We start from the raw sequence: 25,285 nt of genomic DNA, 5'->3' as shown, positions 1-25,285 counted from the left end.
TGTGCCGAGAGGGACACGGGAGTGAGGGTGACGGTGTCATGGCACTGTTAGACGCCTCGGTGGGGCGGTGTGAGATGTCATGGCCTGTCCTCTGGGGTAGCACCATGGCGCCACGGCTATGTCTCTATAGAGCTGTGGGCTCTGGTTAGACCCCTCTGGCTGTGGAGAACTGGCCGTGTCTGGTCAGGGGAGCCTCTAGTCAGAGTCGTCTGAATAGAATCATAGAATCACGGAACGGTTTGGGTTGGAAAGGACCTTAAAGCTCAGCCAATTCTCACCCCCCTGCCACAGGCAGGGACACCTTCCACTAGAGCAGGTTGCTCCAAGCCCCTGTGTCCAACCAGGCCTTGAACGCTGCCAGGGATGGGGCAGCCACAGCTTCTCTGGGCACCCTGTGCCAGCACCTCAGCAGCCTCACAGGGAAGAATTTCCTATAGTAAAGAATAAGCTGAATAATCTCTGCACTTGTGTTAAGCCAGCAACTGCAAATCCAGGGATTGCCATAGGATTATCAGCTAGGTTGGAAAAGACCTTTCTGATCAAGTCCAACCCAGGACTGCCAAGTCCGTGAGCAACTGACAGGATTGTGTATTCTGGTTCAGTATTTCTTTGGTACAAGTGACTATGATTCTGTGAAAAATAGTATTCCTGAATACATACAAGCTCACTGCTCTAGATCCTTTTTGTGTGCATCAATTATATGCAGAAATTGCTCCCAAAACAGGCGGGTTTGAGCTCAGATCCCAAGGCTCTTGCACTAACCCCACCCTGAAAGACAGTACACAGACAAAGATGGGATCTCTGGTGTCCAAAGGGCAGCAGTACCAGCTTGGGTCAGGAAAGAGAAATTAAGGACAGCAATTCTGTGGTAGCTGAAGGAATCAAGTTCCAGCAGATGGCAGGAAACAGCTGAGACATGAATGCTCTGCTGAGCAGTTGTCAACTGAGCTGTCCAGAGCATGTCATGTTGGACTATGTTGGTTTTCACCCCAAAACCACATGCCTAGCTCAGGCATGCTGGACTAACTTAGTCTGGGAGCTCCTCTGTGTTGCTGCTCATCTGTGATGGAGGTGGGGAAACACCTTGTGTCCACCTTGACATGGGTGTAAAACTGTGGGCAGGCATGGGGGTGCTGTGTTTTCCCCTCCCTCTGGCTGGTTATTGCCAGTGAGACCCAGGCTAATCACATAGCATCACCAAGTCCTCCTACTCTCCATCTAACTGGAGTAATGATGGCTTGTGTGCTCCTATGACTTGAAGTTTGCAAATCCAGTGATACTTTGCTGCTCACCAGTTTCAGGCTCACCCCACAGGGCTGTTCTGGCCCCTTCCCAGTCTAGATTTTAAAACTGAAGTGGAACAAAATGTTTCCGGCTCGTGTTCCACATTGAGTCAGGATCGCGGGACATACTCCTACACCAAGAACCACAGAATCACAGAATGGTTAGGGTTGGAAAGGACCTTAAAGATGTCCTTTGTTAAAACAGAGATATGCAGACAGGTGCTATCTCATGGACATGTAGTATTTAGTCACTTTAAAACACAAATACATTTTATCTTACCTTTCTTTAGCAAGTGCTAAAGAGCATCTGCTGGCCGTGGCCTCTCTCATGGTCTGACCTCTGGACTGCAGTTCATGATGACAACAGCAGGAAAATAATCCTCCCTATTGCATGAAGAGGTTTCTGTTTTTCTTCTTTGCAGCTCCCTGTCCCTCCTGATTTGTACTATCAGATGTACTGTTTTACGTTTCTGTGAAGACCTACTTCAGCTAATGCCCATTAGTATTCCTGTACTGAGATTCCCCCTCTTTCTGAAGCCTCTTAAAATGATTAATTTTGACTTGACAGATGCAGAAGGAATTCCTCCTTTGGCCTTTCACATTGATTTTCTGTGTTTTCATTAAGGTTAATGCTCCTCAGATGAAATCTGCTTTATTATCATTCTATTAGTTTGATTTTGGTCTAACAGTGTTTCCATCAGATTTTGATCATTGCAGTATCCATAACTATCACAAAGCTCCTGTAATAAAATTGGATTCAGGGGAAAAAAGCCCATAAATCCTACTGTTGCAGGGAACCAATTAAAAGCCAATAAGAGATTGCATCTGCTGGGAGTACTTGTGATTGATGAAGGTTGCAACCAAGCATGATGAATACCTCTTCACAACAGATTTCAGTAAGCTCTCTTTCAGTTAACTGAAATTATGGATGAGGCTGTGTGAGAACACGAGCTACAGCTTACAGAAAACAAGAATCCAGAGTCTACAAGAGATAACTGGAACAACAGTGATACCCAGCAAAATAAAACAACTCATTGCTTTAATTATAAGGGAAAGAAAAGGGGGATTGGTATTGGTAGCTGAGAATTCACTGACAGCATGACATGAAAGACACTGAAGGAAGATTCTCTTTGCCCTAAGAAACATCTACAGGTATTTTTCTTGTGTATATTTTAAGAATATTCATCTGCTGAGAGTGAAACATAAACCTGACGCTATTGATTTGTCTTAATTTTGAATTAATCAGTTCTTGAATATTTTCTGTGTCAGGTTTGAAGCAAAATCTTGACTAAAACACTGAGTCACCCCAGTTATTTCTAATTCCACTATTGATCTGCTCAGTGTCTTTTTTCCTATGTGATTTGGATCTTCATCCACACTGCAAATCAGAGAAGCACTTACTTATGGAAGTAGGTTGACAGGAGAATCTGTCATGTACAAGTACAAAATACTTGCTGTAACTCTACCCATTCGGTTGTGGTATCCAACATCCCTAAGGCTTTCTCCTCCAAAGCTGTTCCATTGTCCTTAAGCTCAACATCACAAGATGACTTAAGCTATATATATATATATATATATGTATGTAAGTAAATTTCACTGCACAAGCATCTCTCCCACAGATTGTATCATCCTTTAATGTTCAGAAGTTCAGAATACAAAAGGATGATCATCAGCCTGATCTTCACCTTCATTTGGAAGAAAAGCATTCATGCCCCTATACCTGGAGTGTCATGCTGCTCTGCATTAGCCATCATTACCAGCAGTAATGGTTGGGGCTTGTGCCACAGCTTGACTTCTTTTCCTTGAAAATGCTCTGCGTGACCTTGTCTGAAGCTGGGGCCCAGTGGAGTTTTCCATGTACCCTGTTATGCTAGAACAGCCACCCTCAAAGAGAACCCAGGTCCATGAATATGCCTTCTTCTCACAGGGTAAAGTACTAACTAAGGATCTACACAAATACCCTGTGAGCACAGTGGAGAAAGGACAAGCAATGACAAATCATACTTCTTTTAGCTAATCTCTCTTAAAATTGGAATCCAGCGTTTGTGGAAGTGAAAGGCCTCTGTGAAATAAGTCAGTAGTAAAGGCCATGGACCAGCTGCTGTTGGTTACACACTTTCACTCACACTAGTTCTGTGGGAAGCTCATGGTCTACACAGACCTTCAGTGGGATTTTAGGTGACCATCTCCACAAGAGCCATTTCCCTCACCTTTTCCCTTCTGCTCAGTTCTTTCTGCATTAGGAATATACATTTGCCTAAAATCTAGACACACAAATTCCTGTTTGCTTGCTTTTATTCTGAACAACTTCTTAACCACTGAGTCCCTCCGATAAGCACACTCAATGGTTGGAGTAAGGTTTTTGGGATCAGAGCACCCCATCTTTTGTTAAAGCCATTACAACTGTAAAAGCAAAACTAATTAAAATTGCATTTTGTTATAGTTTTGCCCCTTACATAAACCTCCTCCAGTACAGGGGGTCTGGTATAAACACTGTTTCTCTTGCATTTTATCTTACAAGTGTTCCATTTTTACAGACCACGTTCCCTGTATATGAAGGAGGATTCAGGCAACCCAACACCTCTAAGACTTATGTGTAAAATGTCAACTCGGGAAACATTTAAGCTTATTGTAATGTGAGCTTTGAAACAGAAGGGTGAGCCAAGAAGTAATAAACTGAACTTCCATATTGAGGTTGGGTGATTATCCCACCCTGATGATGGATGATGCCATAAGGAGACAATATTTCGGCTGAAGGTTTTCCTGCATCTTTTACTTCCCCTCCCTGCCAGTTTCCAGCAGTGCAAACACTGGCTGTTCACAAGAGGTGAAACTTCTCATTTGCATTGATCCCAGCAGTTTGCTCCAGTTGTGTCCTACTGTTCATGCTGGTTAATATTTGTTAAGAGATGTGTACTTTCCTCCCTTACAAAATGACAAGTTAATTAACTGGTTTTTGGTATAAAGAAACATCAGGGATGGTAAAAACAGAACCAGCATACTACCATGTACACAAGCTTTCAGCTGTAGGTATCTGCAGTCCTGTTTCAGTCTCCAGAGTATTCACAGGCATAGATAATTTTATCCTTGCAATAGATTTATTTTGAGATGTGAAAATCCATCATACTTCTCTTATTAAATAAGGCTACATCCATTTCAGCGCTTTCTAGCACAGTACTGTACAGGTGCAAATCAACTGTCATTATAAGAAAGAAGAATCAAGACACCACCTTAAAAATGAACAGTTCTATAAAACCAAGTGACCTGTGTACACAAGGAGCTACATAAATCAGACACAAATGATCTGTTTCAAATCTTAACCACATCTGGCTAAAGCAAGAAGTTACATAAACCATCAGAAATTTAACACCAGATTAACATCAGCTGAAAGAGGGGAGATTTGGGCAAGATATTAGGAAAAAACTCTTCACTATGTGTTTGGTGAGACTCTGGCAGAGGTTGCCCAGAGAAGCTGTGGCTGCTCCATCCCTGGCAGTGTTCAAGGCCAGGTTGGACTGAGCTTGGAGCAACCTGCTCTAGTGGAAGGTGTCCCTGTCTGTGGCAGGCGTTGGAACTGGATGATCTTTTAAGATCCTTTCCAACCCAAACCAGTCTGGGATTCTATGATTAGCATGGTCACAAGGGCAGCAGTAAGGCTGCTATCTGGAGAAAGAGCAGGGTACATTTCAAAGGCTCAATGAATGCAGCAGTACTCCATTTTGCTAAAAGCTTCTCGAACAGCTTTTTAAATGTATTAGTTTCCTGATACATACATAGTATATGAGAGATGAAGTATTTACAGCCTCACAGTTCTTTTAATTGCTCAACAACTATCTCATTCCTCTTCTGACTTGAGTGATCTAGCTCCATTCTGCAGGATAGCCATGAGAGCAGAGCACATCAGAGAAATGTTCCTTAAAGATTTCATAGTAGCAGACACACTGGAACTGCTTTAACACATCCATGTTAACCTATAAAAATTCTTTTCCTAAAGCAGATTAAAACAAGATTAGTGAGTAAAGAGCAGGATAGGAATTTTACCCTTTCCCGTTGGATTCATGAGAAAACTGCTGAAAACCTCCACGGGATGTAGAGTTGAGCTTTATTCAAGCAGGATGTATTTGGCAGGTCAAATTCCAGAAGATTAAGAACTGGAGGGCATCACTCAGTTAATGCAGTCCATGACATGAATCTGCAGTGTGTCCAGATCAGGTAGAATTTCTTCACATTTGGGACATGAATATATTGAGATATTCCGCTCCTCTGGCCAGTGTTGACTAGTAGTTCCTGCAAGCAGAGAAGATAAATGATTCCCTGTTACATTACTTGAGTTTTCCACTCTTTGTGGAGTGGTTGAAAGAGGACTGGCTTGCTCCTAGCAGCCAGACAATCATGCTCTTCCCAAGCTACCCAGTTGCCAGAATAGCCACAGGGGAGCTGGGGAGCTGCTTGCAGCCAAGCGAAGCTGTTTTAAACTGCACACAGCAGGGGCCTGGCCCCGTGAGCTGGAGAACGCTTATGGTACCTCTTCGGACAAGGCAAGGTGAGTGCTCCCGATCCAGTGCCCTGGCTCCGTGCCGACTCTGCATCTCTGCCAAAGGGTTTCTGTGGAGAATCAAGAAGTCAAAGGCTCTGAAAAAAAACTCGGCAAAAGGTATCTTCCCTTTGTCCCCAGAAAAGGTGAGAGGATTCAAAATAAATCGAAGGATTTCTAAGTAAATCCTGTCAACTGGTCATGCATTTAGTTCACAACTGCTGCTCGGAAACAGGACCTACAAACACTGCTGCTTTGTGAGATCGTGCCTGGAGTTTCTGCTGAGATCAGGGTCATACAACTGATACCAGCAGGATTTGGGCAGCTACACACCCACCGATCTGGAGGAGGCTCCTCTGGAAAACTGTAAGGACTCAGCTGTTCAGGGCAAACTGCACATCTGATTAAAGTAGAAAGACAAGTTACACCAGAAAAAGGGTTGAGCGTACAATTTATGTGAAATGTAACTTGATTCTTTCAATTCTGGGCACTCTTGTACCCATGGCTTCCACATGAGTTGAGGACACATGGTTAATACTACTTTTGCCTCTTTTGCAGCTTAAGAGTGCTAAAATGGTGCAACTCCAGGATATCACAGTACTGTAAACTATGGGTACTTGCCACTGCCACCTGGAGAAGTGGCAGATATCCCTGGCACACATGCAGCAAGCTTAGCTGCAGATTCACCACTAAAACTGAGGCCAGAACGCAAAGAAACTCACATGAAACCAGCAGGGAGAATTTACCAAGCATGAATCATCCCAAGTGAAAACTTGCTAAGGCAACCAAGTAAGAACCAAGACACCTTATAGAGATTCTATCACAAAACTAAAATGAGAAATCAGGCAATTTTAAAATTCACGTTAACCAAGAAACAGAAGTCTGCAAAGTTGTTTGCCTTCTACTGAGCTGCTGGCAAGAACAGTCAAGACTCTTGTTTGGACTCAACAACACAGTCTAGAGGCAGCTCAGCCAAAGTCTGTTCTCACCGGCTAAGATCTTCCAGGTTTTGCTGCTCTTTCAGCAGGTGTGCTAGCTGGACAGCCAACTGCTCCTTCTCCTCATGGATCTTCTCTCTGGCTGCCCTCTCAGCATGGAAATCAGAACAATAAACCTCCATCTGATCAGAAAAATGAAATCCTGCTGAGAATTTGTAACTTAGATGAACTACAGTCATACATAGTAAATCTGTATCATAGCCTGCATCTACTCAAAACACTCCTACAGCATTTACACTCTGCAGAGCGAAGATCTGCACTACTTACAAGGTGAGGAAGACTCGGTGGATTCTGGGTAAGATACTTCAAGTGTCTTATTCTTATCTGGGATAGTGCTATTGCCCTCTGCTGTACAGAGGCAGAAATGCGGCACGGACAAGCAGTGAGGAGGTGACTTGTCCAACGACACGACAAATCTGTGGCACAGGCAGTGGAACTGGGCCAAGATGCCAGTTTTGTGCTTTAAAGGTTAGGCAGACCCTTTTTAGTCACTATTTACACACACTGGTTTGAGTAAAACCATCCCTAAAACATATGCAGTGATTCCTACGACTGTGGTTTTAAATACACATCTATTTGCAACTTTTGTTTGTTGTGCCAGACTCCAGCATACACAGTTCCTCCTACAGAACTGTAGGGTATGGTGGAACAGGCTCTGCAGGGATCTGCAAGGCAGGCTGAGTAAGGGAATCATGCTTCAGAACTGATGAAAAGTATTCAGTATTCCAGAGTGGGCCATTAAATACCTCCTTCTGGTCTCTGAATATTGGGTTGGGGGAACTAGCCAATTCCTAAAGAAGGGCTGATGGATACCTGAGCACGGAGCACAGCCATGGTTTCAAGGTCCTCCTCTTGCTTAGCAAGTATCTGCTTCATTTCATCTATCTGGAGCTGCTTTGCAGCAAGGGCTTGTTCTGCTAATTCCACCTTTGCGGTTAGTTGCTCCACCACCACTTTATCCACTCTGTCCAGCTGCAAGGAAGAACTCTGATAATGAGGCAAACTCAGAATACAGCCCTGCTTGAAGTGAAAGTTTGCTTCTTAATCCTCCTGCCCTTGGAAAAGCTTCCAACTTTGGACATCAAAGGAACTTGGACTAAGATAACAGTGGTTAACAATATTTCATTTTAAAGATTAGGTTTGACTTTTCAAACTATATTGTATCAAGTTAAAAGAACTCCCTAAAGGACACTTCAGAGGTTATTTCCCACTGCCCAAATTTGTTCCTAGATACATCCTCCCATCCTTACCCACTCCCCCCCTAATTAATTCTGATTTCTTCTTGCGATGAATTACCTCTTTGAGTTTCATCTGATCGATTGTTTTCATTGCCTCAGTGAGTTGAGGAAGGACTTTGCTATAAGCATCCTGCAAGCTACTGTATCTTGCCCTGTTGAGGACAAGAAGAGAGGTGAAAGTTTGAAACACTTCAGAATTCTCTGAAATCTAAATAATCTGTTAGAATTTAGGAAAAAAGCCACCAACAGCTCCTTGCAAATCAGTCTGCATTTCTGATGAGAGAAAAATCATGCTCCATGTCTCAGATCCCCTTCCTGCAAGTTGTGTGCTGCTCTATCCATGGACTAAGTCCAAAGAATCATCCTTACTGATCATTTGCATTTCATATGGAAGAATCTATCACACTAGTATTTTTATCAAGCTCACAAATGCTGTTCAAAATGTAACACCTTTCTTAGGAAGATATCCAAGTCTTGACTCAGAGACTTCAAATGAAGGAGAATTCATCACGAGAAGAACCAGACACAGACTGCAAAGATAATGAGCAGCTGAAGGCAGGTCCTTCAGGAAGTTCAGCCTCTCTGCAGCTTAGACAGATTTTCACACTCCTTAAACAGACTGCACATGAAAGGGAGCAGGAAGCCAGAGCAAACAGCGAGTCTTTTCACCTCAGTTCACTGCACACTTACTTCTTCTAGTTGCAAACATATTGTAGGGGCTGCAGACCTCTTCATTAATGTCACCTTCCCATCACTGTCACCACCTGACTTGTCGCTGCCCTCAAACATGTGGATGCATTTACCCCTGCGAGTCAGTGGGACAGCTTATGTCACTTTTCTGCTTCCTCTACTTTTATGTCATACCTGACCCTATTCCACCTTAGACTTTTATGACAAGAAGACAACAGAAGTCAGAGCTTACAACTCGAATTTTCATAAGTGAGGGTTCAGTAGATGGAAGAATACAGTTGGGGCCTAATGTGGAGACTCGAGAGTCAAAGTGACATAGACACTGAGGTAAACGCAGGTTTCTAGTTCAGATTCTACAAATATAACATGGCTTTAAAGGGTGCAAACCACAAAACTAGTATTTCAGATTCAATTTCCCTTTGGCCAGTTTGCCTTGGACTTCCCCTTCCTCACTGACACCAGCTCCCTGGAATATAAAACCAAGTCATACTCACTTCTCCTCATGTGTCTTGGCTTGTTCCAGCTTGACCTCTGTCTGCATGCTCTCCACCTGAAGTTCTAGCTTCTTGACAGTGTATATTAGCTGCTGCTTCTCTTCCAGTTCAGCTGCAGCAGCCAAGCTCTTTCTTTCCAGTACTTGGCACCTGAAAAGGAAAAAAGGTTTCTCTCTCCTGCTCACCTTTTCCTGAGGGATTTGCCATGCCAGACATACTATAAGAATCTTTGTGTGGTTCACTTCAAAGGCTTAGTTTGATGAAGAACAAGGAAAGACAAAAATCAACCTATTTACTACCATCAGAAAACAAAGCTACTGAAAGTAACACTTTCTTACTATTATGAATCTCAAAGAACTGGAATTTAACAGAAAACTAAGCAACGGAAGTGAGGGTTTTGTAACCACTTGTTATAACCTACACAACTGGTCTTCAAAAGCACAGACACTTCATGTAAGAAGGGTCACGAGGTCCCTCAGCTTCTTCCCCTAAGACTAGAAGAGGGATTCATTATGTGAAGCAGAAAATAGGAAAGATTTGCCTTTCTATCAGGAAGGTTTAAAACCCAAATCTTAACATTCAAGGCACTGGGGTTCTATTTGTAGAACTAGGTTGGCAGCTCAGACTTTCTGACAAATTCTGTATTCCTTTCAACTCCATTTACAAAGAAGGAGCACCATTTCTATGAAACAGATATTTCAGTTGGTATTTGTATGGCTGGTGAGTTTCCGAAGCTGGGAGTTGTCATACAAATATGTACCAGGTGTCACAGCAGAACCTTCTGAACCTTACTTTTCTTGAAGCTTCTTCTGAATCAGTTCTGCTTCTTTTATCTTCTCATGTGCTTCCTGAAGCTCTTTAAACAGAGCACAGACTTGCAAATTCAGGGCTTCTACTTCACTGCCAACCTTTTAGAGGAAAAAATAAGGAAAATTACATGTGGACAATTCAAGATAGCAAAGCTGCAGGCTAAGAGATCTAAGCAGGAATATCATTCTTTGTTGAGAGAAAACAGCAGAAGTCATTATGCACCATTACACTTGATAGTAACAAGTCCACAAAGCTTCACAATTACCTAAAAATGTCAGAAACCCGTTTTTATTTAACAGTTTAATAAAATCCAGTTGATTCAAAGACAGCACTAGTAACTGACTTTTCAACATTGGCTAGAATAAACCTCATGCAGGTGGGAAACACATAGAATCATAGAATGGTTTGGGTTGGAAAGGACCTTAAGATCATCCAGTTCCAACCCCGCTGCCATGGGCAGGGATGCCTCACACTAGACCATGTCGCCCAAGGCTCTGTCTAGCCTGGCCTTGAACACTGCCAGGGATGGAGCATTTACCACTTCTTTGGGCAACCTGTTCCAGTACCTCACCACCCTCGCAATAAAGAACTTCCTCCTTATAACTCACCTGAACTTCCTTTGTTCAAGTTTTCCCCTTGTCCTATTGCTACAGTCCCTGATGAAGAGTCCCTCTGTCATCATCTACATTCTCCTTCTCAAGAGCTGACAATATAAAACACATGAGAAAAGCAGACAGGCTTTGTGATTACTGCCACTGCCCTGAGCAACAGTTGCAGTCTTTCAAAGAAACATAAAAGATCTATCCCTAGGTAGGCTGCTAGCATCAGTGTGCTCTTTAGAAAGAGCTGTGACAGCAGGTGTAGAGCAGAAGCAGCGATTTGGAAGTAGAGAAGTAGATGAGGCAGACTCAAAGCTTAGACTTTCTCCTCTCAGTTATATCCTGCATTGGTATTATCCCTTCCATTCCAGTTTCCTCCATTCTTGTTTCAGGCAGAAAGCAGAGAACACAAAAGGTTTTACGCGTTGTAATTTACTTAGATTACACATGAAACCCCTCCAGCCAACTGGCACTCTTCCTACACATACAGCCTCTCCCACACCATACACATGGGAATCCTAGGTCTGGAAGACTTCAGTTCCTAACGTTTTGAAGGAAAAAATCCAACCCTAAATGGTAATTCTATTACCATGCATTCAAATTCAAGTTTGCAAACAAAAGGAGATGATTTCTAGTAAAATTGTAATCAGTTTTGTTGTGAGTTTCTGGCCTTTTCATTTGGCCTTCAGACCACAGGAATGTTACTGAAGGATCCTGAAGACAGGTAGAAAACAGGAGGAGGAAAGAAACAAAAGCTGGAGTGTCCTCCAACCCAAGGCTCAAAGGACACCTCACAGTTTCAATTCTTAAAATATAGCCCCACACTGCAGAAGGTGTAAAACCTTTGACTCCTGCTGGTTTGGAGCCTCTGGAGATATATCCCGGAGCTTTCCTAAAGGAACTTCTGACTCACAGCATCACGTTAGCATCACTTTAATTGTCCTTAGTACTGTCATTTTCATTGATACTGTCTTATCTCATCAAATGCATGGAAAGTCTCCAGTTCAGCTTGGGAATAAGCTGGTTGGCTGTGGCTAAAAAGATCCCAGGTGTATCAAAGCATGCTGCTGTCCTATTTCCTTGAAGAAAAGCTCCAGTTTTCTAACATGGAAAGTCCACCACATCCCCAGCAACTAAAGCAATATTAGTCATTTATCCATGATGACCTCCAGCTTTCATCTCAGAGCTGAAGTCTGGATCACAGCCAGTGGGACTGAGTTGCAGACAGAACTGTCTACTGACAGATGTTGTTGTTGAGGATACCTTCCATAAACTGCCCTAGCTAATATCATTCACCAGTCACATCAAGCAGAAGGGACTGAACATAACTGTGTGAACACTCACCGAGTACATTGCACTAAGCTTTTTCTATGTCAGAAGCAAAAAGAGGTTGTTCTACCATCTTAGCTGCATGCAGCAATCCAACTCACCTAATCACACTCACAGATGAAAGCCCTGATTTTTGTAAGATGATGATATTTCAAGTTGCAGAAAACTAGACATCCATAGAAATTGCCTTAACAGAAAACATCTCAACAAATGAAACCATGTATCACTGGCAAGAATCTTATTCTAATAAAGCTGGACTGTGAGTTCTTGGTCCCTGGTGAAATCCATCATAATTCAAGGTATTTTACTTTACTTGGAACGCAATCAATCCATGCTTTTGGGAAGCAAGTGTGGCAGCCTTGCTGAAAAGGCTAATCTGACTCAAAAAATCCCATCCGGCAGTATAGCCTGTCTCTCCCCAACACCCATTTCTTACCCTGCCCAGGAAAGGAGCAACACCTAAATCATAACCTCCTTGATCTCTCCTTCCAGGAAGCTCACAGGCAGCCTCAGGAAAGGCAGCGTAGTAGCTGCTTTAAGATGACTCCTCTTGGGAGAGCTGGCTCAGGTTAGTGTCCAGCTGCTTTCTGGCAGAGGTCAGTGCTCTAGCCTCTTTTCCCCCAGCCATTCCTCACTCTCCAAACAGAGCCAAAGCAGGTTTGTAGAATGTTTCCCTCTCTCCCAGGATGTCTTCTAATGCAGAGCCATCAAAAATGGTCCACACTGCACCCCTCACTGTTTCACCGAAGGTCTGCATTTTACAATAGGGCCAGGTAACATGAGCCCCACTGACACAAGCCTTCTGAGGAAACTCAACAGCATATAAATGGAAGTAACTGTCATTGCAAGCATGTCACTACGCTGACCTCAGTATCAGTGCTTAGATGAGGAGCATCTGGCTCAAGCTGTAACTCAGGCAAAGTTGAGATAAAAATACTGGAAAGAATTAACTGAGATGTCATCTGCTTTCCCTAGAAAAGCTATCTCTTGGTCTGACTGCAAACTGGCCTTGTTAAACTAAGCCAGCCTTGTCCTAAATACTTGACCTGGACTTCAGAAAGGTAAAGATCTCCAGCAGATCCCACAATGTATCTACTGGCCCCATGCAGCACCTCAGAACATTCACACAACCTCATATGCAGGCATAGTTGCCTTTATTATGCAGTTACACTAAACCTTAATGATGTCCACTGCTATGGAGGCTTACGTGCTTCCCTCACACAGACAGGCTTACAACAGTAGGCATTTAAATTCATCTATCTGGAGCTGAATCCCAACCCCAATATCCACCCAAACCCTTAATTGAAGACATGAGGACTGAGTTTTCCTGGAACTGCATCTCAATCTAAGATAGTTATCCTCCACCTTTGTAATACATCCCACCTTTGTAATACATCCCACCAAAATCATGAAAAACCCCAAACCAAAACAGCTGCTATACAAGTTCCACATCTGAACTCTATTTTATAGTAGGCTGTCATTGGATTTTGATCCAAAAGCTGTCCTACACAGCAGTGAGGAATTTACCCAGACTAGAAGACTTTCTGGAGCCAGAAATAACAGCATCTCTCTCTGCTTAGGGGGCAGTGAGGTATACCTGCAGTTATGCCATGCTTCCCCAATTCTTGGCCACAAATCTCACCTCTTTTTGGTGGCTGCTGTAGTCTGGAACTACCTCTAAGATTTGGAGAGTTCAAAATGCAGTTCCATACCCTCTGCAGAATAACTGCCCCTTGCTCCCTGAGTGCAAGTAGAAATTTAGGCCCTAAGACTGTTGGCCTCAACAAGTAAGCTGTATGGTGTTACACCTCAGCTCAGGAGGACAGGTACTTACAGCCTCTGAACTCTCCTCTTCCTGTTGAGTTTGTGTCCCACTCTCCAGGCAGTTGCTGCTTTCCTTCTCCAGCTTTGACAGTCTGGAAAACAGAAGGAGCTGATAATTATGGATTTGGCTTTTATTTAAAGTGAGATTGCCAGCTATTTGAGGATTTCATGCAAATGAAACTCTCTTTATAACATCACAGCTACAAATGAGAGGCAGAACTGAATGCACAGACACGCAGGAAAGCATGCAAAATCATGGGGGCTCCTGAAGAACACAGGACACCAGCATGTATATTTAAGTGTAAGTCTGCAGGTGAGGTGAAGACCAGTGACATTCAGTCCACAGTGGTCCATTTTTGGTACATTCCAAACCCACTAACCCTTTGGAAATGGGTCAACCTGTTCACTAAATCCAGTGATTAATACTGCCTCTGTTTTCCTTAGGTATTTTCAGAGGGTGAGGTATCTAAGAGGTGAGGTATCTATATTTGGCTATGGCTCATCTCCTCTTCTGGGAAGACCACGTAGAAACAATTATTGTGACACCAACCTTTCCTAGTAGGTAATGTCTACTATGAAGTCTTACTCCCTCTGCAAAGCTGCTGCTTAGGCAATTTACCACACCTGAACAGTCATAACAATTTATACCAATAAAACTAAGCTGAGACAGACCCTCATGCAGGTCTCACTGGAACTCTCAGACAGGTTTGGAATTAAACTTCTTAGACACTTCCACGGAGCTTTTGCAAGCTCACACATTTCTAAATGTAGCCTGCCAGTATCACGAAGAGCACTGTAATCCCTGTTTTATACATAGTGATTTGCTTAAGGCTCCACACGCAGATGACTCATACAAACCCAAGTAACTATGGAGGAGTGAACGGGGAGAATGTCCTCAACTAGTCATCGTATCATTCTGACATAACCAGGGGAAAATTTGAACCCACGAGGAACTGGTAATTTGTCCACATCTGTGGTGCTATTGGAAATAATAATAAACCATGGAAACTCTTTTGCCCATGGAAGAGAACCTGTGGTTTATCTCTGTAGGGACTAAAATAAAAATAAGCTATTACTACGGAGTACTCAGGGAATTCCCCATTGAGGTCACACTGACATTTCACCTTGTCTCTGGATCAGCCACAGACTTGGTAACTGCAGTAGCCCTGAAAGAAAGCAGCTCCAAATGTTACAGTCCACCTGCTTCATACCTCTCCTTGTGCTCCTGCAGGTCCTTCTCAAGTTCTTCCCTCTTCTGAGTTTCATTTCTAAGGCAGCAGAGGAGCTGGCTCACAGTTAGCTCCTGAGACTCCAAATTCTTAGTTTCATCTGCAGGTTTGCTCCTGCTTTAAACCAAACCAGATGTAAATAACAGCAGGTATGATTTTACTAGAACACCCCCTTATCCCTAAATTCTGGGACCCAGTCTGAGGCCACCACTTCACACAGTGTTGAAAACCAATGTTCTAAGCAAATGGAGCATTCCCAAGAACCAAGACTGCAAGTCACAGTCCCTGCATGTGCAAGTGCAATCCTGGCTTTGTGCAGTGCTCAGACAGTCCCCTTCAAGCTGTGGGAACTATTTAGTACTTAAGGAAAAGCAAGCAAAACCAGTCAGATGCAAATACAACCCCCAGTGCATTTCTTCTGACCTACTCTGCAGCCCCTTTTGCAAAGTGCTCCCAAAATAACATTTTTTTCCCCAGTGAAACATGAAACGTTTCTTATCTCTGTCTCATTCCTTTCCAGGAAAAGAAAGCACGTTCTGCTAAAAATGCTGATCAGAAATTGCTTTCTTTCTCAGAAAAAAATCCCTTCAGTGTTTCACCTCCCTCATATTCTAGAGCTCTTTTCAAAATTGCACCATGCTACTGTAGAAGTGAAACAAAAGAAACAGAAAACTAGCTGAAAAATAGGCAAGTTAATTTTCTGGTCGTAGAGTACTGCATTCCATTCCCTCCATTTTTATGTCCATGTAGACAGAAGGTCAAAATCCCCTAACTACATGGTAAGATAAGCATGTTATGTAAACTTTAGGAGCTCTGCTGTAAACCCGCATGTGTTTAAAACTTTGCTTTTGTAGGTGGGAACATAAAGTAAAACAGAGTCTTCTACATGCTCCTGACAGCTAGAAACCTTTGGTGGGGAAAAAGTCAACACCCCAAAGACAGTGTTCAGCCAGGATATTATAAGTAAATAACTTTTCTCAGGGGATTTTTAGTGCACAGTTCTACTCTTACAGAAATAAACCTGTCCTGAATGGATCACATTTCTTTGAACCTGTTAACGGCACCAGCGTAAAGTTTCAATGCTGGACAAAGACGTGGTGACACAGGAAATATTTTAAGAGGTACATACACCCCCTGTTCTTGTAGTTATGGCCTCAGATGCTCACCAGAAGTTAAGCAAGTTCCACAGAGAATGTCTTCACGTAATCAGAACGTTCTCACAAGCCACTGCTAAGGACAAGCTTAACACTTGCAGCCTGGTCTGTGGTCAGCAACTGTCTCAGTTTCAACCATGACACCCTCTCAGCTTCAACTTCTTATCTGCACCATGAGGGACAAGTTTTCTACGTCATCACATTAAAAGGCCATTACTCCCTTGTGGGAACGTAGGGATAACCTGTACGTAGAGCACAGCAATCTGGCCTGCCACGCCCCTGGCATTTTCTATATCCTTTCCTTGAAAAAGCAAAGGCCGCAAACTAAGAGAGTTCAGCCACAACCATGTAGCTGCTAAATTGGGCAGTATCCAAAATGGAAAGTTAAATAGTATCAGCTGTCTGTGTCCATGAGAAGGACAAAGGTTCAGCCAGGGGAAGAAAGTCCCTAGTGCTGTGGAGGGGATGTAAAGATCAAAATCTGAGAAGTAACCTAACCAGAGGTTAGGAGGGAAGGAATGCCATCCAGAGGGACCTTGACACGCTTGTGAGGTGGGCTGATGCCAACCTCATGAAGTTTAACCATGCCAAGTGCAAGGTCCTACACCTGGGTCAGAGCAATCCCAGGCACAGCTACAGGTTGGGCAGAGAAGAGATTCAGAGCAGCCCTGCGGAGAAGGACTTGGGGGTGTTGGTTGATGAGAAAACGAACATGAGTCGGCTTCAGTGTGCGCTCGCAGCCCAGAAAGCCAACTGTATCCGGGGCTGCATCAAAAGGAGCATGACCAGCAGGTTGAAGGAGGTGATCCTGCCCCTCTACTCTGCTCTTGTGAGACCTCATTTAGAGTATTGTGTGCAGTTCTGGTGTCCTCAACATCAAAAGGACATGGAACTGTTGGAACAAGTGCAGAGGAGGCCACAAGGATGATCAGGGGACTGGAGCACCTCCCGTATGAAGACAGCCTGAGAAAGTTGGGGCTGTTCAGCCTGGAGAAGAGAAGGCTGCATGGAGACCTCATAGCAGCCTTCCTGTATCTGAAGGGGGCCTATAGGGATGCTGGGGATGGACTATTCATTAGGGACTGTAGTGACAGGGCAAGGGGTAACAGGTTAAATCTTAAACAGGGGAAGTTCAGATTGAATATAAGGAAGAAATTCTTTACTGTAAGGGTGGTGAGGCACTGGAATGGGTTGCCCAGGGAAGCTGTGAATGTTCCAGTCCTGGTGGTGTTCAAGGCCAGGCTGGACAGAGCCTTGAGTGACATGGTTTAGTGTGAGGTGTCCCTGCCCATGGCAGGGGGGTTGGAACTAGATGATCTTAAGGTCCTTTCCAACCCTAACTATTCTGTGATTCTATGATTCAGAATGCTGGTATCTTAAGGCCAGTAACCTGAAAAATAAAGACTATGTTCTTGTACTGTCTGTCCACCCTCCCGTGATACACTTTTATGCCAACCACAAAGAAACAGGACAGGTTTAGATCTGAAAAACAGTGATTCTTTCCAATATCATTATTACTGGACAGAGGACAGATACTCTATTAGAAGGTCTCCAATGACTAGAAGGAGAGTTCCTGAAGCCTCTATCTTTATCTTGTCTGTTTGTTCTCCTGTCTGGCTTTTAAAAGCCTGAGAAGTTGACAAGCCAACATGTACATAAAAGCCTGGCCAACTGGTCAGAATATACACTCCCTCTTGTCAGCAGGTGAAAACTGGAAGGAAAAATATCAGAGAGCTGAGGGGCTTCCTGACATGGTAGGGAGGTAGAGCTACTGCAATGGGGGATGCAAGGGCACAGGGAAAAAGGATTTTCTAATGCATTCCTCATTCCTCATAGAAAAAAGTTCCCTCACACTGAAGACAAAGCACACTGCAGGAGTCTGAATCACATGCATCACACAAGAACCTACATACATGTAGACAGCAACATTACTGGTCATTTCACCACTATTCTCTTGATGTTCCTTTGCAGTTCTTTTCATTTCTCCTTCCTAGGAAAAAAAACAAACCTACTATTAGCTTGGTAATTGGACTAAGCAGGACACAGTTTTATTGAGTTAAGGAAGGAAGAAAAACTGGGAAAACTGCTATCATGGCAATAAGAAGAAATAAAACCACAAAACTCCTACACATCAGTTTCATGTTTGGAAATTCTTAAATAGTTTACATGCCTTTCCCTGTATCTCTTCAGACTGATCAGGGAAGAGGAACAATAATGAGATTTGGCTTTCTCCTTTTTTTAGCAACTTCTATGGCCACTCGCCCCTGTAAAGGAGCAGATGCCACAGAGCAACAACCAATATCACTGCAGGCGACTTTAAATATTAAGACTAAACCCCACTCTCCTGCCTCCAAAAGAACCACTCTTCTTTCCCACTACAAAATCCACTCCTTGATCTTTGTACACCTAAGGGGAATCTTTGTAGCAAAACCAGGAGAATGCATCCTTGAAGGTTTCCTGCAGGCTGAAGTTTTCTTTGACAATTCCAAACAAGATTTAATTAAATCTTACTTTCTTGTTGCACTTGTATTTCCTAGAGAGGGATCTGCTATTATGGGCACAGCAGAGACCCACATTTTCACATTTCATGTTTTGCCTGTGAAGATTTTTCAGATACAAGAAGAGTAGAAAAATAAAATAGATCTTGCATTTGGTTTTGTTTGCCTGTGTCTCTCCATACGTTATCAGCAGGAAGTGAGACCTGTTCTCAAAAGGGAACACCCCTCTCTATGCATAGGTGTTGCCTCTTAACAAAACATAGTACCAATGTTCTCAGGAATTCCAATTAGATAAATTCTTAACATTTTTAATTAGTTCAAAGTCACCTGCTGGACCAGGTTCACTTCTCCCGGGAATATTTTAGGCTATGAAATTAATTTACTTTGAGCATGAAAGTGGAAGGATAAAAAATAAACTCCAAGTCCTTTACCACTACATCTTGTAAGACACAAGTGCTCCATGTCAGGTAATCTAAGAGACCATAAAATCATATAGGCTGGAAAAGACCTTTAAGATCATGGAGTCCAACCGTGCAACTCTTCTCTCAAATCCACCAGATCTGTATCTTGCACTACTGCTGTTGCTGGAAGTTTCCTGTTCCCCTTCAAAAAGGCATAAAGCCTCTTAATTGACACAGGTATAGATTCACTTTTTCCATTAAAGGAAGACAGGGTGCTAAATACCTCATTGTAGAATACCATTAAGTAAACCTTGTCAGTGTAATTAGACCTGACTTCCTCATCCTTTAGACTGGTATGAGAAGATTAAGTTTGCAAAAAAAGTAGGACCAAGCTGGAACCAAAGTTTCTTTCTGTATGTTCTGTTTCTCTCACTGTGTTCTTTTTCCTCCCTTCACTTACAGTCATTGCAATCTCCACAAAGGAATCCTCTGCTGAGGCCGTATTCAGCTTGATATGCAGTTCCGAAATGATAGCCAGCAGATCTGCCTTCTCAGCCTGGAGCCGCTGCAACTGGGACTTCAGCTGACTTGCTTCCTTCTCGAGAGCCATGCAGGTCTCCTGGGATAAACAAACCCTGCATTAGCCAACTGTAAGGAAACACCAGCCAAGGAGCACAGAGCCTGAACAGAACAAGGGTGTCCAGCATCCCTTCTCTGTTTAGATTTGCCTGAAAAAGCCCACAGTACAGATCCTTAAACTATGCTTTAGTCCACTCTAGACAGCAAGAAGTCTAAACTGTGAAACCAAGTTAATCAAATGATAATACTTCTGGAAAACATGGGGCTGGTTCTCTGAATGCACAGAGAATTAGGATGTAAACCTCTGCTGAATCTATGCCTCTCACAACCACATAGGGTCTCGGCCAACCTACAGAATTATTGTCCAGAGTTATTGTATTTTTCCACCCATATTCTTATTCCTCTTTTCCCAAGTCTACCCAAGATTCTAGGGAGAAAAGGTCAGTGGGCGGAGAGCTTTTCCACACCCCCCACTTTCAGCCTTTCCCCACCATACAAATTCTCTGTACCCCACCTCCACATATAAATCTCTCCCTGTATCCATGGCCTTCCCACACAGCCTTATATTGCTTCCACAAAGCCTCTTTCACAAAGTCCCTCAGAGAGTCTCCCTAAACCTAATCTCTTCTTCCAGCCATGACAGTTTCCTTCACCTTCTGCCTCTTCCCTTTCCCCAGGATCCCCAAGACTTTCTCTTAAGCCTCTGCATAACCAGGAAGCCTCTTTTTTTTTTCCTTCCTCTCTCCTTTAAATACCACTCCCCATCATGAAACTTTCCTTATGAGTTTATTTCTTCCTCGTTTTGTAACCTGAACCTTCCATTTCCTTGTAATGCCTTTATTACACCACATATTACCAGTGTAAATTCTGCACAATTCCTGGAGTCTGAATTACATTCTAATCCATCATTCATGCCAAATCTCCAAACTCTTGCTCTGCTCTCAGTGTCTCTCATCCCGAAGTACCACCCTACCCACCTCATTTGCTGCTGTCTCTGATTTTGTGCTTATGCTGTAAAAGGATGCAAGGAGAGTCAGCTCCAATGAAGAAGAGAGAGCTTTGCAGTAACCTAGGCTAACAGAGGTACAGTTTTGAGAGAAAACCTTCTATGAATTATGGTTTTTCACTAAAAGAGGCAACACAACATATCTGTGATTTATTTTGAGTGAGATAGACAGGTCACTGAATGGTAGCAATGGCCTATAGACTATCTCAGCTAACAATAAAACATGGAGGGAGAGAAATAGGACTAATTTTAAATGTCTTCCTGTAGGAGGATTTTTTCTATGCTCTTTCTAAACAATAAAAAGAGAAAGTAAAACTAAGGTATTCAAGAAAGAAAGTAATCTTTGGCTTAAATGACACTGTCAGCCTGAAAATCACTATCAGAAATGAAAATGTTGCTGTTTAAATTACAGTTACTATTGGCTCGTAAAACTGCAAAGAATCATAGAAGAACCAAGGTTTACCCTATGAAGCTCTTGGAATGAGATCATTACAAGAGAGTTATTTTTACTTTTCTGGATATTGGATTACTCAAGCAGGTTGGATCACTATGTCAGTAACATGCTTTAAGCATTTAAAGTACAAAAAGTTCTAGAACAGGTAAAGGCAGAATAAATCCTCTATTTCCTCTTAAAAACTATTCCAGATTTATGAAATTCTGAGTTTCTTTGACAATCCTGAATCACAACTTTTAGCCTATGAAGTAAAGACTGTGTAATACTTACACAACCACACTATTAATACATGACTTTCTTCCTCCTTGTAACTTCAGAACTCATTGGCTGATTTTGATTTACACGCTGAAAACATTCTAACAGAGTTCCATAAAACAGACAGTCAGGAGAGGAAAGGTGAATCTACTAGTGCCTCCATTGAGAAAAAGGCTAATGTAGTCATCCTTCATCAGGCAACAGAGAAACCATCAGTTTGGCTCTGCATGAAACTTCTTGTTTAACATCTCTTCACATGACCATGTGAGACACAAAGCAGGTTTTGGTTTAATAGGCTTTGTCCATAGAAGTCTTCTGTACTACCAGAAAAATGTTGCCTGGCTACTAAGCAATTACCTGCAATATTAGAAATGACGTATTACAGAGCCAAAGGCAAGGCAGAAGGAGAAAGCTCAGAATCAAATAGGACAGCAGAAGTACAGATCCAACCTGACCTCAGCAAAAGAGCTTTCGTGAGAGTAGAATAATATAATAAAAATAGAAGGAAGGTCATTATTGTATTTTCTTTCTTAAATGGAAAGTTCTCCCTGGAAACAGAAATACAAAAGTAATTAAACAGTCATGAGACGCAGATAATCTAATGAGCAATAGGAGGGATAAAGTCAAGAGATACCAAAGAGAAGTCAAAATAAAGAATGAAAAGTCAGCAAGAAATGTTAGTTTCTTATTTCTTCTGTCAAGAATGTTAATTATTATTGTTAATTAAATGTTAATGGAAATATAAATTGTCTCAGGTGTGGCACAATTTTCTGTTACTACACTCTGAGAAGCCTCACTTCTAAGTGAGGACAAGATCTCTTGTTAGAGCATCAGATAAAAGTAGAGATGTTAACAAATCTCCAAACCTCCCAGTGTGATGCAGGACCTGAACACTCCAGACTTTCAATTCAAAAGCATGTCAATCCAACCAATTCCTTATTTACCCTTTCAGCTCCTTCTTCTTTTTCCTTTAAGCTCTGAAGCTGCTGCTGTAGCTGTTCATTTTCAGTGCACTTGGCTAGCAAGCACTGCTTAGCCTCCTTAAACTTCGACTCAAAAAATTCTCTTTCTTCTTTCTGCTTCTCTCGCCAGATGGAAAGCTCCTCATACCGGTCCTTCATAGCTTGGTTATGCAACTTCATGGCTTCTAAAAGATACCCAGAGACAAGACATGGATTCACATTAATCCTCTTATCAATGAAACAGCAGATTTCCACTACACTCAGCTCAGCATTCCTCAGTATCAAATGGGTTAGCAATAATCGGGTATGAAATGCAAACCTCCTCGTGTACCTTAAATGCCAAACCAGAATTAAACATCTTATGCTATTAGCACTATAATAAATAGCATTAAATCCACTGCAGAAATCACAAGCCCACAATTCTTTCTCTTCTTGACTTATTCCTAAACCAAGAAGTATTCACAAGAGGCACTTGGTCGTTTATATGATCAACCCAAATGAAACTACTGAACTGAGATTCTGAAACTACTGAGACTTGGAAGGGATAACAGACATCCTAGACTGGTAAATGGAAACAGATGCTATCAAATCAAGTGTCTCAAATATGCTCAAGAATGCTCTACTTCAACATTTGGTTAAGGTAAAAAATATACCAAACAACTTACAGCAAAGTCAATTCTCCCTGGCTGGGAAAAAAGTCTGTATTGCAAAATGCTTACAAGAATCTTAGGAGGAGTCAATGCAAGTACTTCAGACTGGCTTTTTTTAGGGCAAGAAACTCAAAGCCAGTTATGTGAAAATCTTTTCTACACTGTATTTTTCACTGACTTCCATTATGTCCCGATGTCATATTATACACTGCCAACAAAACCTTCAGGTTATGTAAATAAGCGTAGCTCAGGAGAATGATTCTGCAAAGCATGAGTTACAGCAGCTGTAAATATAGTCCCAAAACATTATCTCATACGATACAGGACCTTTTAGCAAAATACCAGAGATAGCTCTAGAAACAACTCTCCTGCCAGATACCCATGGGACTCTTAAGGCAGAGAACATGGACCAGCTCCAAAGATAATTTAGGTGGAATTTAAACATTAGTGTAAAAACAAAATACACAAGATATGTGACTTCACCGCCATATAAACAGTGAGGTACCTCTGTCTTTTACACAGAAAATTCCCAGATCCCTTGGGCTCTATCCATTTAAAAAGGAAAAAATATTCACATGTGACATCTAAATTCCTGGGATCCAGAAACAAATCTATCTCACCTGCAAGACTCAAACCATCAGGCATTTTCAGGGAAACCTATAATTTTCTCCTAGATAGAGCCTGCCATGGACACCACTTCCTTTTGAAGTATAGAAGGTACTGCCACATCTAAACATTCACAGTTGTTATTACACACAGTTCAGTGCCAGCTCCAATTGCCCTCTCTGCCCAAGAGGATGCAGCATCCTAACCCAGACTGTTCTGAGCATTGCACAGTACCCAGCCCTCCTGACACAGCTATGGCAAAATGTTAATCTGTCTGCAATGGAGCTGCCCAACAGTCCTAAAATGCAAACCAAAAAAGCTTTTAGAGGTTGATGAGCAAAGAGCATATCGTAGCAGGAGATTTTTCTCCTCGCCTCCTAAAATAGACAGTGCTATACCGCTCATATATATAATTCTAAAGCAAGTCAGTCACCCATATATTGGGCTGTTCTCCTCCTAATCTTCCATACCAATTCAATTTGATGAGTCCTATCACTTAGCCTTGCCATTTACAGAGTTGTTTATACAGCAAATGCTACCCAGGTATAAAATGTTATCCAGCAAGGGCAAACAAGCACAGAATTCATACTCATAGGACAAAATAACACCCACAGAAGAAACTCAGGGCTTTTGCATTTCAAGACAAGTTCACGTGAACCTTCACCTTTTAACTCATTGTTCTCAGTGATTAGTTCCTTCATCTGTTGTACCATCTCCTCTGGGGTGTAGGTACTAAGGGCAGGGGTAGCCACACTGTCTGTTCCATTCTCCATTTTTCTCTTGGGATGCTCTACATTTTCAGCAGGACGGCTCTTCAACTTGCTGGACATCTCTGAAGCATCTACTACAAGGTTTGCAGAGAAAACTCTTAATTTCTTGCCCACTGGACAGTGTCCCCACCTGTGGCAGGAGGGTTGGAACTAGGTGAGCTTTAAAGTCCCTTCCAATTCAAGCCATTCTATGATTCCTTCATTTTATTAAGCAAGCCATTCATCTTGTCATAATACACAGTCACCCTCCAATGCCTCTGACCCCACTACACCAGAGTATCTATGAGCCTCCATAACCCATTAAGGGCTGCATGACTAAAGCAACTGATCCCCGTGGGATCTCCAGTGATCCTCGGGAGCCCTTTTCCCTGGGACTGAGGCAGGGAGAAGCTCCCTCTCACCCACTGCCCCTCTCCCCTCAGCCGCCCTGGACGCGGCCTGGCAGTATGTCGAGAGCCGGCACTACCATCCCTGAGGAGACCGGGCTCCGACACCCGCCCGGCCTTCACAGGGCCTGTGCCGCCGCCCCCCCTCCCGACGCAAAAAAAAAAAAATACCATTTCCGCTCGTTTTTAACTTTCATTTTCGCTTTCTTGGCCCCTTTTCCCTTTTCCCTTCCCCGCCGCGGTACCGGCGGAGGCTGAGGCGCTCGTCCCTGCACATTCGCAACCCCTCCTCTTCCCCCGTGTAACCCCGGGAGCCGCAAACCCGCGTCTCCGCGCTCGCCCATCCGCAGGCCCACCCCAGATCCGCCGAGTCATGGGGCGAGCCCGCCCATAGCGACTGTAACGGGAACCAGAAGCCGCCCGCCATTCCCCCCCGCACCGGGCCCGCCTGAGGGGCTGCCCCCCGCCGCCCACCGAGCGTCTCCCCTCTCACCCCTCTCACGTCACTGCACGCCCATGGCGCCGGCGGCCCGGCT

At 43.1% G+C, this 25,285-nt stretch overlaps 1 protein-coding gene across 2 annotated transcripts; it reads right to left on the bottom strand.

The window, feature by feature from the left end:
- Positions 1–4,359: 4,359 nt before the first annotated feature.
- Positions 4,360–25,182, bottom strand: OPTN (optineurin). 2 transcript variants are annotated; one of them, XM_061467225.1, is made up of 14 exons: positions 24,921–25,182; positions 24,258–24,437; positions 22,320–22,522; positions 19,542–19,700; positions 18,096–18,172; positions 15,011–15,145; positions 13,810–13,891; positions 10,030–10,145; positions 9,238–9,387; positions 8,112–8,205; positions 7,629–7,787; positions 6,807–6,937; positions 5,809–5,888; positions 4,360–5,570 (listed from the first exon to the last, which is right to left on the bottom strand). In XM_061467225.1, the coding sequence occupies exons 2-14, from the start codon at positions 24,421–24,423 to the stop codon at positions 5,449–5,451; spliced, it is 1,674 nt and encodes a 557-aa protein (XP_061323209.1). In that variant the 5' UTR covers positions 24,424–24,437; positions 24,921–25,182; the 3' UTR covers positions 4,360–5,448. The 2 variants fall into 2 exon arrangements, with proteins under 2 accessions (XP_061323209.1, XP_061323210.1); XM_061467226.1 differs by having other exon boundaries at positions 15,011–15,142.
- Between the last annotated feature and the right edge of the window lie 103 nt (positions 25,183–25,285).

Source organism: Pezoporus flaviventris, unplaced genomic scaffold, assembly GCF_033815535.1.
Source record: "Pezoporus flaviventris isolate CSIRO_AGI_PZ_B2104156 unplaced genomic scaffold, CSIRO_AGI_Pfla_v1 ptg000045l, whole genome shotgun sequence".
NCBI lineage: Eukaryota > Metazoa > Chordata > Aves > Psittaciformes > Psittacidae > Pezoporus > Pezoporus flaviventris.
This window is presented reverse-complemented; position numbering and strand designations above follow the sequence as displayed.

What these genes read in the sequence shown, in the direction of transcription:
- OPTN (XM_061467225.1), bottom strand. Translation starts at nt 24,423, where the DNA reads ATGTCCAGCAAGTTGAAGAGCCGTCCTGCTGAAAATGTAGAGCATCCC. An exon ending in AAGAAGAAGGAGCTGAAAGG is followed by an intron (nt 19,701 to 22,319) that starts GTAAATAAGGAA and finishes TGTTTATCCCAG; the next exon opens with GAGACCTGCATGGCTCTCGA. An exon ending in GCCAAGACACATGAGGAGAA is followed by an intron (nt 8,206 to 9,237) that starts GTGAGTATGACT and finishes TGTCCTCAACAG; the next exon opens with GGCAAGATACAGTAGCTTGC.